This window comes from Pempheris klunzingeri, chromosome 8, assembly GCF_042242105.1.
Source record: "Pempheris klunzingeri isolate RE-2024b chromosome 8, fPemKlu1.hap1, whole genome shotgun sequence".
In the NCBI taxonomy this organism is placed as follows: Eukaryota; Metazoa; Chordata; class Actinopteri; order Acropomatiformes; family Pempheridae; genus Pempheris; species Pempheris klunzingeri.
The window spans coordinates 25,071,068-25,089,567 of record NC_092019.1 but is presented as its reverse complement, the minus strand read 5'-3'; the positions used below and the strand labels follow the sequence as shown (position 1 = coordinate 25,089,567).

Here is an 18,500-nt window from a genome sequence, read left to right as displayed (position 1 = left end):
TGTGTGAAATGAGGAGTGAAAAACAGTGCCAGTCAGCTCCCATGTAGTGACTGTGGACTGTTTCTCTGTGTGTTAACATCAGCCAGTGATGCTGCTGTTAAAGAGTCTGATGGCTGGTGGGAGGAATGACCTGCGGTAGCGTTCCTTCCTGCAGGGTGGGGGCCTCAGCCTGCTGCTGAAAGAGCTGCTGAGGGCCCCCACAGTCTCATGCAGGGGGTGAGAGGGGCTGTCTATGATGATAACGTCCTCCTCTCACCCACCTCCTCTATGGAGTCCAGGGAGTATATGTATAAAGTACACAAGCACAATATATGAGTGTTTCTAGACACATGCATGTTTTTTTCACTTTTTCATTATTTACTTTTTTTCCCTTTGTTTTAATTTAATTATTTATTATGTTGCTCATGTGTGTTTCGGTTATTGTGTATCTTTTTTTGACTATATAGAATATAATAAAATGTTTTAAAAAAAGAAAAGGTTGTTTGTGTCTGTGATACTGTAGGTGAGATTCATTTGGAAAATAAAAATGTAAGTTAATGTAAGTTCAGCATGTATAACTACAGTGGTCCATGTAGTCAAGTACTGTGACCCTCAAGGCCCTCACACAAAAGGACATAAATCAAGTTGCATCGCTGACTACATTCCCCACAAACCCACGCGGCAGTTTGCGTCACGTGCATTCCCAGCTTCCGGTTGAAGTGTAAATGGATACATGACACAGTTGTTTGGAGGAAAGCTGTCTTTTAGAAATCCGTTTACGTCCACAAAAGTACCGACGTGGTTTGGACATCGTCCCGGCTGACTGCCCCGCGTAGAGTCGGCCGCGATGGAGGCGGTCCCCCGGATGCCGATGATCTGGCTGGATCTGAAGGAGGCTGGGGAGTTCCCGTTCAGCCCGTCCGTCAGGCAGGTGAGCTGGGTGGGGAATGGAGCAACAGGGCTGAGGTCGAAAATCAACCCAACAAGGATTATGGACGACTGGATAACCCGATCAACAGGCCAACGTTAACCTCGATTCTCACTAAAAGCTAGCTCGGCTCAGCCCAGCTAGCTGACACGAGACTTCTCCCGGCTAGCTAGCAAAGATGTGTTTCTGGCAAAGCCCCCAGACCACCGCCTATTGTTTGCTAACGTTAGCCTCATGCTAGCTAATAATAAGCTAGCAGCTCAAGTTGAAGTTCATAATTAGCCCTCAAGTAAGTGGCTAACTGCTCAGGAATCAGCCAAACAGTTAAACGCGAGAGAGAGAGAGAGAGAGAGAGAGAGAGAGAGAGAGAGAGAGAGAGAGAGAGAGAGAGAGAGAGAGAGAGAGACGTCCCACAGGAGCCTTTCTCCTCCGGCCCAGTCAGGAAATAACAGACAGTAAGCTCACTGTCACATGCACCTGACTGCTGCGGGCTCCTCACCCATGGAGGATCCCTGCCGAAGGACAGAGGACTGCTCTACCCAACGACCAGCCTGTCCGCAGCAACACATAGATCTGATTCACCAGTCACTCAGTAGACACCAGTCACTCAGTAGACACCAGTCACTCAGTAGACAGCAGTCACTCAGTAGACACCAGTCACTCAGTAGACACCAGTCACTCAGTTCCACCTGTTGCGATACATTTCTGACCTGAGTCAGTAAACGCTGGTGTTTGACAAGTTCCACGTCGTGTCACACAAAACAAACGACATAACAATATAACATGTGAAATCTGAATATCAAAACTTGTAATATTGTAACTGGTACATCCAAAGAAAGATCATCCGGTGAACACAGAAGACCAGAGTGGAGTCCAGGCTCTGACGGGATGCTTCTCCTTACAAATTCTAAGATAAGATAAGATCAACTTTATTGATCCCGAAGGAAATTACTTTGCCAGAGTACAGTACAATACAAAAGTAGAATGTAAAGTGTCTTAAGGGAAAAAGCAGAGAAATAGTGCCCTTCAAATTAAATAAAATAAGAACAAAATGTAAACAAGGAGCAGATAAATACCAAAGTGGAATTGAAGGTAAACAGTAAACCTTTGACAACTATTGCACATGATGTACAGTATATGATAGTCATAGTGTGAAAGCTTTGCTTTTGTTTCTGATGACACCAGTCTGATCTATGCTCTGGACATGTGTAAGACGATGATGTTAAAAATGAAAATGGATTTTTAAGCACAAATAGCTTAATTCCACTCTTTGAAGGACACTGATTTCTGTTGGGACTGAGTTTACTGAAAACAGCGAAAAGCACCTCCTACTCGCACATCTCAGATTTACAAGACAGGAAATGCAGATCATTGAAGTGCTTCATGCGTTTTACTCGTCTGTCTCATCTGTAACTGGTGAGCCGTGTTCCACCACCTTCCTGCCACAGACACAATAACAGACCTTTGCTCTCTGGTGTTGCTGGAGCTCCTCTCACCAATACTCCTGTCAGATATGCAACTGACCTCCTGCCTCGACAGGCTTAGACATCATATGTGGGAAAAAGTTGTGCTCAAAAATGTTTTGTAAATCATTTCAAATGAAAATGTCTTACCTGATTATTAACCATCAATGTGCCTTTAATATAACAGTTAGTGGTCAGTGGGAGGGTTTTCTATTGTAAACTCTGGATGTGATTTTGTAATCTATAATCTGTGAGAGGTCGGTGTTGTGTTCATAATATTGCTCAGATTATTTTTCAGGACTTTATCTAAATAAGATGCTTTGCTCTGACTGTTTCAGTATGATAGAAAAAAAAGGCAATGCTATATAATGAGAAACTGAAATGAGGACTTAGCATCTCAAAGTAATGATAAGGCCTGTGTGGTGCAAATGTCAAGTACGTCAGTTTGTCATTATTTTGAGATACTCAATCATTTTGAGAAAGGTTTTCATTAGACAGTGCTGACGGGCAGGACTGGCGGGTCTTTGCTTCCATGCAGAATGGCACATATGTGGCTTGTGGAAGTCAGGACACCCGTCATGCTGCTGTGTCGCCGTGCTGTCCGGAGGCCCGTGACTCAGAAGCACCAGAAACAGACTGAGTGTGTCTGCGGTGCTGTTCACCCTCTGACCCGCCATTAAGTAGCTGGCTGCTTATCACAGTGGCTTATGGGGACGGTCCTGGCAAAGCATGATGGGAGAGTTAATACTCTTGCTCAGGGCTAATTGAGTTTTTGAGAGTTTAGAGACATTTTGAATTGTTGTTAAAAAAACTTTTGTTAACAGTCGTCCTGCTTGTCAGATATTGTTAAAATGTGATGCTGCCGTTAAAGCCAAAGCCTTCAAATGTTTTATTCCAGTCTGGAGGGTTTTTTTTAAAACCTCTACAGTCTTTTTTTCCCCCAGTAAGCACAAAGGGAACCTGATTTTTAAAAAGGAGTGTCTATTTGCACCTGGGTGCAAATAGTCTGGTTATACAGTACAAAGAACAATACATTCCTAATTAGATTAATGTTGGTGTGGTGACTGAATGGGGTTCAAATCCTGTCTTGTGAATTTACATTTATTTATTTGTTAACTTATATTTGTCAGTTTTCTTTGATTATTATCAGTTACTTGGTTAGGTTAAGAAAAACATCATGAGTTGAATAATAATGATAATAAGAATAAGAATGGTAATAATAAGAATGATAAGCAGGGTACATTAAACACAAAACATTTACCTGGGTGTAACATGGCTGTTTACACCCAGGTGTTCCACTGACACCAGGTTGTAAATAACATCTGCCTTTCTGAAATGTGGCACTACATGCCTGCTTGTTCTTTGTCTGTCCTCCAGTTCATCTTGAAGAATTATGGAGAGAATCCGGACAACTACAATGAACAGCTGAAGAAACTGGAGACGCTGCGGCAGGTCGGTACTGTACTGTGTGAGACAACCTCAGACACAGCAGCGTTACTTTGTTGTGCATCTGACCTGCCTGCCATCATATGGACTCATGTGGACCGGCTCCTGTCTGCTCCTGCACAGCTTTAATACAATAAAGGAGAAAACAGGCCTCTGCCTCCAAGGCTTTTGTGGCTGGTAGTTAGTCAGAAGTAGATCTAGCTATGTTGAGGTAAGGCTGAGGAAAGTACTAATATGACAGTTCATACAAACTGCAGCTCAGGTAACGGGGACCTGTTTTCTAGTGGTGAATATTCACGAGCAACCAGACTATGCACTACAAAGTAGATACAGAACTGTGTTGCAGTATTACTGTTTTTTTGCCTGGTAATTAACCAAACGCTCAGGTACAACAGCTGCATCATTTCGCATGCGTCACATGACAGAATGATGTGCCGTAAATGGAAAAGATTTAAAAACCCAGTGTTGTATGAGATTGTTGCCCTGAAACATACACAAACACATAAGACACCTGAGGAAGATGCATCAGACATACTGTGGTTGAGGGCTTCGTAATGCCACAGCAGGCATCACTGGAGATGAAGATGAAAAAAGACAAAGGCATTGTGGGAACCTGTTTTCTCCTGCTGCGTCTCATCTCGGCAGGAGCTGATGTTTAGGTAAACTAAATGATGCAGAAGCCTCAATATGGTGTATAAAAGGGGCCATGAGCTCAACAGTGACGAGGAGTGTGATGCATTAATGGTGGATGAGTGAAGGGAAGTGCTCAGTCTAAGCAGGAAGAGATCTCCGCTTTCCTCAGAACTGGTGTTAATGTGTCATGTTGCTCATCCGTCCCTCATCTGATCTCAGTCAGGACTCGAGTCCAAATGGCATCAAGAAAAGGGTCCATTTTAAAAGTGGAGTGCTGAACCAGTGGGTCTAAAGGAGGTGGTGCATGATGCACAGCGGGGTTAAGTCGCGGTGTGTTTGCAGGAGCAGTGATTCTGAACCCGCAGTGGTTTTAAAAACTGCTGAATAAACACAAAAGAGTCACACTGAGTGTCTGTGTGTGGTTCACAGAGTGCAGTAAACGTGACGAGGGATTTCGAGGGATGCAGCACGCTGAGGAAGTACTTCGGCCAGCTGCATTACCTCCAGAGCAGAGTACCCATGGGAACGGGCCAGGAGGCTGCTGTACCCATCTCATGGTAGTAACACACACACACACACACACACACACACACACACACACACACACACACACACACACACACACACACACACACAAATAAATAGAGGTGGTGCCAAGTATTCACACACTCCAATCCTCCTGCTATCCCAACTGCTGTTGGCTGGAAGGCTCGAGGTCTGCAGCTAATTTTAGTCTTACCCTGGTTCTCTGGATAAAAATGTCAGCTCACTGGCCTGAATCTTCATGTACAGGGGTGGACAAAATAACAGGAACATTTTACACAACAGTTAAAACCAGAGAAACATGTAATCATCACTGTCTGTCAAGACGATGTCAGAGCAGTTTTTGCTGTAGCAGACTGGTTTGTATGATAAGGATCCAGGATCCAATTTACTGTGTGTCAACCGTATTTGTTATTGCCTCTGCATCTTGCTAGCATAACGTTTGTTCTAACAGCTGAGCGGACTAGAAATATCTCCTGTCACATTTAAGGTTCATCCTATTTACTGGAGTAGTGAACAGCATTTCCATTGCATAGGATCCTTATGGGATGGTAATGATTGTTACCAGAGAAATGAAGTTGTGGCTTGTGAAAAACTAAACTAGATTTTGATTGGAAATGCATGAAAATAGAGATGAATGGTCTTAATTGTTTCTCTTCTCTTTGTGTGCAGGACTGAAATTTTCTCTGGAAAAACCGTCACTCATGATGACATCAGCTATGAACAAGCCTGCATCCTCTACAATCTGGGTGAGTGGAGTCACGTACAGAACAAAACAAAGAGTGGAGAAGTACTAATTTGAACTAACTTACCTTTTCAGATGATATATAAAAAGTCGCTTATCTGTCAGGGTCGTGGGGGGGTGGGAGTCAATCCCAGTTGACTTTGGGAAAGAGGCGGGGTACATTCTGGACCGGTCACCCGTCAGTCACAGGACTGACACACACAGAGACAGACAAACACTCACACTCACAACTGCTAGTTTTTCTACTAGTAAAAAGAAACAAATGACAATTCAGATTTGTCACCGAATGTTGTAAAAATACTAAATGCAGTTATTATGTGGGTATTATGGTTAACAACCTAGCGATGTATTCTGTTCATTATTTTTGAATCGTTTGTTCATTAAAGCCACTTCAATATAGTGAAAGGTGCCATTAAAATCCTCTGGAACCAAAGTTTGGTGCCTTCAACTGGCTTTTTTACAGTCTGAAAAATATTGTATTTATTGCAATGTTTGTAATAAGTTTATAATAATAACATGCAAATATATTTCTTTTTTTTTTTACCTTAAACACTGATCAGTTATCCAGACAGTTGCTGTCAAAGACTAATCTAACGTCACTGATCCTCTCTCTGGATTCTCTGCAGGGGCCCTGCACTCCATGTTGGGAGCTATGGATAACAGGGTGTCTGAGGAGGTGAGACACACACACACACACACACACACACACACACACACACACACACACACACACACACACCAAACATGCACACATATGCACACACAGTCCCACTGACTCTCTGCTCTCCATCCAGGGGATGAAGGTGTCGTGTACGCACTTCCAGTGCTCGGCGGGGGCTTTCTCCTACCTGAGAGACCATTTCAGCCACAACTTCAGTGTGGACATGAGCCACCAGATCCTTAACCTCAACATCAACCTCATGCTGGTAGGTTACACACACACACACACACACACACACACACACACACACACACACACACACACACACACACACACACACACACACACACACTCACTCACATGGTGAAATGTGTCCTCTCGCTGTGTGTGCCTCCCAGGGCCAGGCTCAGGAGTGTCTCCTGGAGAAGTCCATGTTGGACAACAGGAAGAGCTTCCTGGTCGCTCGCATCAGCGCTCAGGTTGACTCCTTAACATTAAATATGAATGATTTGTTATTATTTATATTATTGATTCTAATTCATTTCATTGTATCGTATCAATCAATACTGAAAATGTTAGAGGTTGATGACTGTGGCTGTGCTGCAGGTGGTGGATTATTACAAAGAGGCCTGCAGGGCTCTGGAGAACTCCGAGACGGCGTCTATGCTGGGAAAGATCCAGAAAGACTGGAAGAAACTGGTCCAGATGAAGATCTACCACTTTGCTGCTATTGCACATGTGAGTCTGATGAGAGGGTGTGAGGGCGGCTGTTTGCGTGATGATTCAGTGTGTGTTTGTGTGTGAACGTGTCCGTGTGTTGTCATGTGATTACTCAGATCCTACTTTGTCTGTTTTTTGTTTTTTTTTCTCTCAACAGCTTCATATGGGAAAACAGGCCGAGGAGCAGCAGAAGTACGGAGAGCGGGTAGGGCCAAATTTCACATAGGATGTTTTTTTCCATCCATTGTAAGTGGATTAAGACATTGTTTGCATTCATTTCTAATTCCCACAGGTTTGAAATTGAAAAATAATAAAAGAAAACTGGCCATTGGATTTTTATGGTGGTTTTCTGTATGACGATAGTTAAATTCGTAACCAACTTTACGAGCAAATGTCATAAAAAATCAGTTTGAAGATTACTAAGCTCTGTTTCACTGACGCAGAACCTTCCTAGACGTCATCATTAATAGTATTTTTTTAACAGACATTCAGTTTTTAAGTATCAAATTTTAGTACAATTTTATTTCACGATGACTGATAGAATGTTTAGCTCAGCACATCCAGTAATAATAATGACCATAGTAATGACCAATGCTTGTGTGAGCCAGTGTCACCAGCAGTCACAGGACACTGTTTTTCCTAAATCTGCGTTCCTCCACATTTTCACTGCACTTCCTTTCCTACTGTTGCTCACTTGACTGTTCTGTTTCCAACAGCTGGCGTACCTGCAGAGCTCCTTGGACAAACTCAATGAAGCCATCAAGCTGGCCAAGGTAGGATGGCATTTACTTCTGGAATGTTACTTTTAGCGTCACTGTAAGCCGTGCGTGTGTGTTCCATTTGTTTTACAAAACAAAACCTCCTTTTGTGTTTTCTGTGTTCACCCAGGGCCAGCCTGACAGCGTGCAGGAGGCCTTGAGATTCACCATGGATGTTATCGGGGGAAAGTGAGCAATGAGTCTTTTTTCACTACTTTGATATTTTCATGTAGTTTCACTGGTGTGTTACTGTCAAACAAACCCTGTAGACATTTCTGTTCAAATGTTGAACTTTGACCCACAGGTTTAATTCAGCCAAAAAGGACAATGACTTCATCTACCACGAGTCTGTTCCCTCTCTGGAGACACTGGCCTCGGTCAAAGGTAACAGGAAGCTTCCTGGTGTTTATTCCCCCCCCTCCGTTCGCTCGGTGCCTTTATCACTGTGTGCATGCAAAGCTGCATTTGCATATAGATGTATTGTTGAATGTGTCCATGCAGAGTGACATGAATAGCTGTGTGTCTTACACTGTGGTTAACTGGGTGTGCCAGTGTTCATGATGACATCCAGTAGGCTGTAAGTATGTAACTCTGCCTTGTTTAACTCTTGGACTTTTACATGCACTATGTGCCCAAAGTGATTCTGATACAGTTTTATCAGAACACACCTGCTGAGACTTAGTGCACAAAGCTGCCAGTTAGAGGATAAAATGTGGTTGTGTTGATTGTGGATTCACAGTTATTCACATGAACAAGCAAACAATTTTATTTAAAAAAGACCCATAAAGGGTCATTCTGGTGTTTTAAAACCTGGGCCCTGATTTAATATATTTTGGTGTCTAAACGATAAGTTATGGAATTGTTCAGTGGCAATGGCTGCAAAGTAATCCTTGATGGCAACTGCACCTCATCAAAGTAAGTCCACTAAAAGTGCTTTAAGTGTCTGACAACAATACAGAAAGGATCCCTACAGACCTGTAAGATCCTTTTTGTTTAACCACAAACAGCATCACTTGGCCACTAGACTCCAAAGACGACAGTCATTTTACCTCGAGTTGCAGGTCTACTGCTGATCAGTTAGTTTGTCACTGTGTTGTCTACCGTGTTTTCATGGGTTAGTTTGGATCCACATTAAAAAAGCTACTCTGTGAGGCACAAAGTGACTAACGTTGCCTGCAGGCTGTTATGAGGACAAACTACAGATACTTTTTTTCACACCATCTTTTGCTGTTGGTTTTGATCTCTCATCTTCTGCTGCTCTCTCCTGTTTAGAATCGGGTTTATGCGTTACTGTTGTAATATCAGCCGCTCTGTGCTCTTCTAGGTGCCCCACTGGTGAAAGCTCTCCCAGTCAACCCCACAGATCCCAGTGTTACCGGACCAGACCTGTTTGCCAAGCTGGTGCCAATGGCTGCCCATGAAGCCTCTTCACTATACAGGTAGGCACCTTCAGAGGGCGCTGACTTCTTATTAGCCTGTTCAGTCAGCCTTTAATGCAGGAAGTTCATTAATTAATCGTCGTTGTGGTTATGATTCTGTTTCTCCAGTGAGGAGAAGGCCAAGCTGCTGAGGGACGTCATGGCCAAGATTGACAGCAAGAATGAAACGCTAGAGTGAGTTCATGAGTGTGTGCGCACAAGAAGCCTCACTTGATTCCTTATATCAAAATGTCCGTAAACTTCTTCTTGCTACAAGAATCCATCACTTCTAAGGTTTTTGTTACCTGTATGGCCATTCCAGCTCCCTCTCCGTACTCTGAAATAATAGAAAGAAATAGATATTTATTTTCCAGACCCTGTGCTGGTATGAGCCGGCTGTTCTCGTCTCCTCCTGCAGGCAGTTCATGGACTCTCTGGGCTTGGAGCCGGAGTCGGTGGACAACCTGGACATGTACAGCCACATCCCACCGGTCCTCATGGAGAAGTGTGCTGCTCTCAGCGTCCGGCCCGACACCGTCAAGAGCCTAATCCAGTCCATGCAGGGTCAGTGGCAAAACACACACACACACACACACACACACACACACAAAGAGTAAACAGCTTTTGAACAACAAACAATACCCCAAACATAAGTTTTTCCTTGTCATTGGTTTGCCCTGATAATAAACTTACATCTTGATATTGACTCAACAAAATTAGCTGAAACTAGTTTACAAATGAGCCACATGAGGAAAAACCTTCAGATTTGAAAGCAGATTTCATGCCACAACACTAAAACCAACAGTTTATGAACACAAAGCTTCTCTGGCAGCCGTACACTCGTGCTGTGTACTTGTTTGCACAGCATGCATGTAACATTCAAACACTATTTCTTGCCCAAACTGTGGTAGAACTTATTGTATTGTCTTTTTGCTTCAGTGGTTGTTCTGTGCGGCACCATGCAGCGTGCTCCAGTGTAAGTAATGCCTGTCACACTCCTTGCTTCTGTAGGGCTCTCGGGCGTCTTCACTGACGTGGAGTCTTCTCTGAAGGAGATCAGAGACGTGCTGGAGGCAGATGGGGCCGGTGAGCGAGCCCTCCAGGAGGTCGGCGGCCCCGGCGCAGGCGAAGTGCACCCAGCAGCGCAGGCCCAGGCTCTGGCTGAGATCCACAGGGACCTGGAGAAGTACATGGAGGCCCACGAGAAGGCCAGTTTTACCAACACGGAGCTCCATCGAGCCATGAACCTGCACATCAGCAACCTGCGTCTGCTGGGGGGGCCACTGGAAAGCCTGAAAGAGGCCCTGCCCCGGCCCCAGCTCAGCGAAGGTGAGGGTGTGTTTGATGGACAGTTTGTGAACATGTGTGTAGATTAGCCTCAACTAGTTGAATGAAGGTAAACAGAAAGGAGATTCTAGATATTCAACTATAAAGGAAAGCTTTGTTCACATCGATGAGATGCCTTTGAAAACAAGAAATGAATTCAATCTTATGATTTTTTGAATTGGGAATGTAACCCCCTGTGTGGTATGCATGTATGCAGAGGAAGTAGCAGGGCTGCAGTGTATGAAGCGGATCCTTGGGAAGGTGCAGGAAATGAGGGAACAGAGAGGCTCTTTGGAGAAACAGCTCCGAGACCTGATCCAGCAGGATGACATCACCTCCACCCTCGTCACCACAGACAGGGCAGACATGAAGGTACGTGGCTGCCCCCGGTTCTGAAGTCCACACAAAAACATGCAGGTTTTAACTTGGAAATGAAAACTTAAATGGTTTAAGGACAAGTCCACATGCTTAAGTTGCACCAGCCAGTAACCTGCGTAGGACAGAATCTCATTAAACTCGTGTGTTAGGAGCAGCCAGATCATTGTCAGTAGTTTTTTATAGCATATGTGAGGCGTCTAAGTAAGCCGTGTCCTTTCAGCGTATATTTGAGGAGCAGCTGAAGAAGTACGAGCAGGTGAAGGTGTATATCGACCAGAACCTGGCAGCTCAGGAGAACATCCTGAAGGCCCTGACTGAGGCCAATGTCCAGTACGCCTCAGTTCGTAAGGGCCTGAGCCAGACCGAGCAGCAGTGGAACAGCACCGTCCAGGGACTGGTGGGCTCGTACGAAGCCTACGAGGACCTGATGAAGAAGTCGCAGGAGGGTAAAGAGTTCTACGAGGACTTGGAGGCCAAAGCATCACGTCTGCTGGAGAGAGCGAAGACCCTGTGCCAGACAAGGGCAGAGGAGAGGAAGCCCGTCCTGGAAAAGTAAGGCAAACATTGACACAGTAAAGTTAATACAAGAAGTGAGACTTTGAAATCTGAAATAGAAGAGAGCTGTATTGTATTGAGTTACTGTGGATTACTGTGATAACTAAGCTCTGACACAGTTAGACCCTTTATGTTTTTCCAGCCTGTTGCTGTCCTCCACCACCTTTTACCATAAGCGTGACCGTGGTTTCCTTATAAGCTGTGGCTCTGATATCACCTTTGTCGCAAAGCCAAAACGCCACAATACATTTAGGCATATTTCCATTTGACATCTTCGACCTGCAGACACACTAAGCAGTGTGAAGTGTTTCTTTATGGCAGAAGAGACCACTTTTATATCTCTCACTTCCCTCTGCTGACGATGAAACTTCTATTTAAATTCCTGATTTTCACGTGGCACTGCCTTCCCCTGTTGTCTGTCTCCTTCCCAGAGAGACCCAGAAGAAGCCCCCAGCACGGCCTACAGCAGCTAAGCCCTCCTTGAAGCCAAAAGCTTCGGATATCGACTCGGCCTGCTCTAGCCTGGAGGACCCAGAGTTGGCCCAGCTCAGTGCAGCCATCTTGGCCTTGGGGGGTGACCTACCTGAGGAGCTCCGCAGCCTCCCTCCTGACATTCCTTCTCTCTCTACTACTGCAGCTCTTCTGCCCGGCCCTGAAGCCTTCATCCCCCCCGGTGCTAACCTGGGCGGAGGCGGCTCTCTGCCTTGGCCCGGTGCTCCAGCTGCTGGTCTTCCTCGCTTCCCTGCCAACCTGCCTCCTCCAGAGCTCTTGGCGCGGATAGCTCAGTTTCCTACTTCTGGGGCTCTAGCAGCACAGGGACCCCTGCCACGCGGACCCCTCCCTCAGATGCCTCCACAGCTGCCAACCCAGGCAGCTGTGTCAGGTTATCGGCCACCCCTTCCTCAAGCCCCCAGACCTGGCCCTATAGCCCCTGCCCCAGTGCGGCCCTCCACCACCACTGTGGATAGCATCCAGGCCCCTATCCCCAGCTACGCTCCTACACCACACCAGCCTGTCCCACCTGCAGCCTCAACTGGCTACACTGTACCCCCACATATGGGGGCCTACCCCCAGTTTATGCCCCAACCAGGAATGCAGATTCACGGCCCAGCCCAGACTCCTCCGCCCCAACCACAGCAGCACAAGCAGCCGCAGCCCTACCCCCAGCCCATCGGACAACCACTGCCTCAGGGATACCAGCCTGGGCCGAGGGCTATCCCTGGCCCGCACCCTCCACAAGTGTACCCACATGGATATATGCCCCCTCAGCCTGGTGTCCCCCCCCCATACCAGCAGGCATTCCCAGGTCAGCTGCAGCCACATCAACAAAATGGCTATCAGCCCCGGCCTCAGATACCCCAAGGCTACCAGACTCCACAGGCCTATGTACCCCAGCAGCACCCCCAGGTGATGCCTGGCTCCATGCCAAGGCCACCTCAGGGCCAGATGCCTCCTCAAGCTGTACATCCACAAATACCCCCGACTTCTCAGTCAGCACCCCCTGCATCTCAACCCTACCTGCCACATCCCAACCAACCGATGCCCCCTGGACTCCCTCATCAACACATGTTGCCACAACAGCAACCAATCTCAATGGCCCCCAATGCCCCACAGATTCTCCCCCACCCACAGATGCAGATACCAGGTGGTCCCAGAGCACAGATGCCCCCCACAAGTCAGCCAATGCCTCCAGTTTCACAGAACTACATGCCACCCTCTAGCCAGCCCATTCACCCTAGCCTGCACCCACAGATGCCTCCTGCCTCACAGCCTCATATGGTCCCTGGTCCTCAGGTCCACCTGCAAAGGGGCCCTATGCCACAAATGCCCCCGAGTGCAATACCCCAACAACATCACTCCCTCCCAGGACAGCCCCCTTTACCAAACATGCCCCAGCAGCCCATGCAGATGCCTAGCCAACCCCAAACTCAACCCCCCCTCTCTGGGGGAGTGTGCTACCCTGGAGGGGCCCCAATGATGCCCCAGCAGCCCCTGGCACCACAGCCTGCAGCACCTCAACAGCCTCAGGCTCCTCTTCCCATGAGCCACCCACAGCCCTCTACTATGTACCCCTCAGGTCCAGGAGCTAATGTGCCTCCAAGTGCCCCACAGCAACCCACTGCCATGGGCCCACATGGTCCACACGCCCCCCCAACTCAGCATATGATCCAGCCCTCTCCCGGAGGCCCTTCAACGGCTCAACCACCTAACACGGTCCCTCCTTCGCCGTCGCCTTCACCCTCTCAATCTCCCTCTCCGGGTCCGACCTCTTTGGCTCTGAACCCCCAGCAGAGACCCACAACAGCCCCCGCCCCTGGAGGCACAGCTCCACCCACTCTTACCTCTCCCTCTGCTGTCTCTCCCTCCACAACACTGTTTCAGCGCCAGAACTCAAGCACAGATGATCTCCTGTCTTCGAGCCCTGAGAGCCAGTCCGGTGGCACCAAGGGCCCCACTAATGTCCTCCAGCCCACCAAAGCTGACCCGCAGGACGGGGAGCGTCGAAAGAAGAGCTGCCAGGGGGTTCTCCTGATCCAGGGAGACCCATACCAAGCTCCAGAGCGCGTTGCTCGCCTTCACAGTGCACTGGAACGTTACAGAGCCCAAGTGGATGCTCTGGAGCACCCCTCAGAGAGCGAGGGTGGCCTGTCAGTGCTGGATGCCCGCTGGAAAGAGCTACAGGATCAGCAGGAGAAGGACGCGCGCCAGCTCTCCATCGCCATCGCCCGCTGCTACACCATGAAGAACCGTCACCAGGATGTCATGCCCTACGACCTCAACCGCGTGGTGCTGCAGTCAGGCAAAGATGACTACATCAACGCCAGCTATGTGGAAGACTTGTCGCCATACTGCCCACGCCTGATTGCCACACAAGCTCCGCTCACTGGCACAGCGGCAGACTTCTGGCTGATGGTGTATGAGCAGAAGGTGTCACTGGTTGTCATGCTGGTTTCAGAGCAGGAGCTGGAAAAGGTACTGGGTTTAGTTTAGTTTGTGCTGTGGTTAATATGGCAGTGAGTAAATTAACATGGTGTGCAGCTGCAGGAGATTCTAATGGATTTATAGCATTTAACTTTTAAACTTTTACATTTTGAATTCATTTTTTAAGGTGAGATTAACAGATTTTGTTCTTTCTTAAAACAATTTTGTAGCACGTCAGTTAGGAGGTGTTCTGGAAATAATAGAGTTAATGAAACCTTGTGTTTTGTGATGACTTGAATGAGGACATTACATCCACCTATTCAGTCCACACCGTCTGTGTTTTTAACGTCGTCTTTTCATTCCCATCCAGGGAAAGGTTGTGCGCTACTTCCCAACGGAGCGTGGCCAGCAGCTCTCTCAGGGGCCGATCACACTGGGCCTAACCACGCAGAAGACCACACCCACACACGTGGAGCGCATGATCAGCCTGCAGTACCGCGACCAAAGCCTGAAGCGCACCGTCGTCCATCTCCAGTTCACCTCCTGGCCAGAGCTGTGAGGGGCTTCTTTCTACGTTAACTAGTTTCTGTACAAACATGTGTAGAGTTGGTTGTTGGGGTGTATCATTGTAACTTGTATGTAATCACTTCTTCATATCTCTCATCAGGGGTCTTCCTGACAGCAAGAGCAACCTGCTGCGATTCATCCAGGAGGTGCATGGACACTACCTCCACCAGAGGCCCTTACACACACCTGTAGTGGTGCATTGCAGGTGAGTGTGTGTCGTGGTGTGTTGAATTTGCTCACAGTATGTATTCAACATGAGCCGGTCAGCTCTTATGAAAGCTGGTTTGGCAGGTGAGTCCGTCTGTGGTGAATTTAGGGATTTCTATTTAAGTTTCTGTCCTGTCGTTGATCCTAATTCACAAAAGCAAAAGTTCTTAAAAGCACCTGAAAACCAAACCAAATGGCTTTGTAGTTTAATTACATCAGTGGATGTTTTAGTACATCTTAGTACACTTTAATCCTCAGAGGTGTGTTGGAAAAGTGGTGCTCACTAGCTTGTACACTGTGTCTCAGCTCGGGGGTGGGACGCACCGGCGCCTTCTGTCTGCTGTACGCTGCACTGCAGGAGCTGGAGGCAGGAAACGGGATCCCAGACCTTCCACTGCTGGTGAAGAAGATGAGACAACAGAGGAAGAACATGCTGCAGGAGAAGGTCAGACGCACAGAAAGCTCAAGTTGTGTTCGGCTTCATATCCGACTTCCGTCACAGGTTGAAAACTGCTGCGGGCGGGGTTGTTCAGGAGCCAGCGAAGGCAAATTGTCTAGATTTTGAGGTCTGCATCACCCAGATTGAATTAAACATGACATCAGTAGACTGTGCACAATAATCAGAGAATCAATGAGGTGCTCACTCATCGCTGTTTTAAAATGTTCCAGTTTAGCATTCCCTGCACGCTGACAAGGTTATTAGTCTCTTGTGCATTGTCACAGATCAATCCAGCTTTAAAAGTGGTGTAAAAATGGCAGGATACACATAGAATTTGCTTTGCAAATGAAGCGGAACCATGAACTGAACCATGTGATTATACAGAGCAGTGCAGTAAACCTCCAGGTGCACAGAATAAATTCTGCAGGGATAAAAATTAAATAAATTTAATCTTCGTGTGTGTGTGTGTGTGTGTGTGTGTGTGTGCGTCCGTCTGCAGCTCCACCTGAAGTTCTGCTATGAGGCCGTGCTGAAGCACGCTGAGCAGGTCCTCCAGCGACACGGCATCACCACGGCCACCTGCAGCAAGAGCACCAACCCTGCAGCCACAAAGGTTTGACATTCTCCACGTCCAAAACCTCCAGGTGCACCAGATGGGTGATCTGACTCTTTAGTGTCACTGTTTGCTCCTCAGAAACGAGGAGAGTAGAATTTGCTGTTCTTCTTGTGTAGCCTTTGAATGTCATTCCCGGTAGCTCCAATCTGTTTTTAATGCTGCATTTGCTTACATTTCGCACACCTGATTGTTCCAAAGGAATTCTACGAGCTCTGGTCGGACGAGGTACTCCTTTTATTAGTACAGCAGTCAGAGCAGCAGCAGTTAGAGTTAGAGTCTTTATTCTCTCTGTGTGTCTATTTTTGATCTAATTCTTCTCTCCTCCCCGCAGCCTTACTCCAGACAGGAGTCCCAGCAGGATCTTGTCCTCGGTGGTGACATGCCCATCAGCTCCATCCAAGCCACCATCGCCAAGCTCAGCATCCGGCCGCCCAGCGCCACAGACCCAGCCATGGAGGCACCCTTTGGCCTGGAGGAGCAGGTCGGCACCATCTTCCCTGACCTGGACTCGCTGGGTGACACCCAGCCGATCCAGGACCCTTATCCCCCCACAGATCCCCAGCCCCCCTCCTCTTTCAGCCCGCCTCTCACCTCCCCTACCAACTCTCCCCCACCACCCAACGGCCTGGACGCCGCCTCCCCCTGCACGCCGCCAGCAGCCGACCACCAGCTGGCCCCAGAAGTGGCGCCCAGCGCCAGCCCGCCGCCCGCTTCCTCTGCTCCGGCTCCTTCGTCCCTGGAGCTGCTGGCCGCGCTGACGCCCGAGGCCTTCTCCATGGAGGGAGGGGGGAAGGGGAAGCAGCGGGTGACCAAGCAGAGCTTCTTGCAGCCGGCGGAGGGTCAGGGTATCCACGGGACTCGAAGCGAGGAAGGTGACGACCCACTCAGTAGCCTGGACCCCCTCTGGAGCCTCAACAAGCGCTGAGACGTGTCCAAAGATGGCTGCCTTTCTCTGACTTTACCACCAGGCGCCCGGAGGCCTGTAGCTCTTTCTAATCCTGCTTTAAACAACACACACACACAGAGTCCTGGGAGTGTGAGGTATTTTAGCGGTTTGAATACCAAGACGTGCCTGGTGGCAGGTGGCAGGGGTTCAGTTTTGAAGTTGAGTGTATTTCCACGGCTTTAGGGATGAGACGCCTAAACACAAACACACCTGCTTCTCCTTCTATCACTGGGGGCTTCTGGGACCAGATCACTATGCACTCGTCTCTATCCTCTATTCCTTCTGTCGCTCTTTGCTGCTTTTCTTTTATATGTCTGTGATGGATGGATGTTCTGCACTAGCACGAGATCTGGTCCCCCCCACCCCAAAACATCCTAGCATGCACTCCTCTCTAATAGCCCTCTCCTCAGTTGGTGGTCAAGGGCGTGTTTGGCCGCTCCCTTCTGCGCTGCTCTGTGATTGGTTGCAGACAGGCCAGAGGAGCTGGGTGGCGCTATTTTAACAACACAACCCCCCCCACCCCACTCCACCCCCAGTCAATCAGTCATCACAGTAACACACAGCAGCATACAAATCAGTATGTCTTAACAAGTTGATTTCTTTCTTCATCTGTAACACTGTAAATATCTTAAATAAAATTAGACTATTCCAAAAGTACCTCTGGAAAAATGTCACTATTCATTCATCCTCCTTGTAAAGATGGGAAATAAATCCAGTAGACAGACAGCTGTTGTGGTATCAAAGCCTCTTTATTTGAAAATTAGTAAAAAGTCTTGAGCTTGTTTTGTTACAAAATAGTAAATAAGTTACCTCAACTACGACAGCCTGCGTAGATCGTAGCCAGCCAAAGAAGGGAGGCGGCTGGGGGGGTGGGGGGGTGAGGGGGCAGGAGGATACCTGGGGGGTTATAGACTTGTTCCAGATCAGTTTCTTCTGACCCTGCTGCGACTTTCCTCCCAGCTGTCTGAACCGTGAGCGGGGAGGTGACACAGAATGTGATTTCTTCTTGTCTGATCAGACGTGAAGGATGAAGAGGAGCTCTGCTGAGGATGAAGAGGAGCTCTGCTGAGGACGCAGCCTCGGCAAAATGTTCCCTTACACACCTCAAAGGGTAAAATGATGTCACGGCTGCACGATATGATAAACTGACGGCTGGATGAATGGGAGCGGCAGGGCGACCCCCGTCGGCCTGAAGCTGAACAGCTGTGAGGTCTACTAAGAGGAGCTGGCCGAGCCCTGTGCAGTGACTG

General features: G+C 47.9%; 1 protein-coding gene across 1 annotated transcript; it reads left to right on the top strand.

Moving 5' to 3' along the window:
• The first annotated feature begins 659 nt into the window (after positions 1 to 659).
• Positions 660 to 17,960, top strand: ptpn23a (protein tyrosine phosphatase, non-receptor type 23, a). Its single transcript, XM_070834941.1, has 24 exons — positions 660 to 910; positions 3,748 to 3,822; positions 4,879 to 5,006; positions 5,665 to 5,741; positions 6,364 to 6,413; positions 6,532 to 6,663; positions 6,797 to 6,877; positions 7,005 to 7,136; positions 7,276 to 7,323; positions 7,835 to 7,891; positions 8,007 to 8,065; positions 8,181 to 8,260; positions 9,201 to 9,315; positions 9,424 to 9,489; positions 9,713 to 9,858; positions 10,306 to 10,623; positions 10,838 to 10,992; positions 11,219 to 11,550; positions 11,985 to 14,526; positions 14,846 to 15,030; positions 15,143 to 15,247; positions 15,556 to 15,694; positions 16,188 to 16,301; positions 16,636 to 17,960. Exons 1-24 carry the CDS (start codon positions 827 to 829, stop codon positions 17,227 to 17,229), a joined length of 5,814 nt encoding a protein of 1,937 aa, XP_070691042.1. The 5' UTR covers positions 660 to 826; the 3' UTR covers positions 17,230 to 17,960.
• The last annotated feature ends 540 nt before the right edge of the window (positions 17,961 to 18,500 follow it).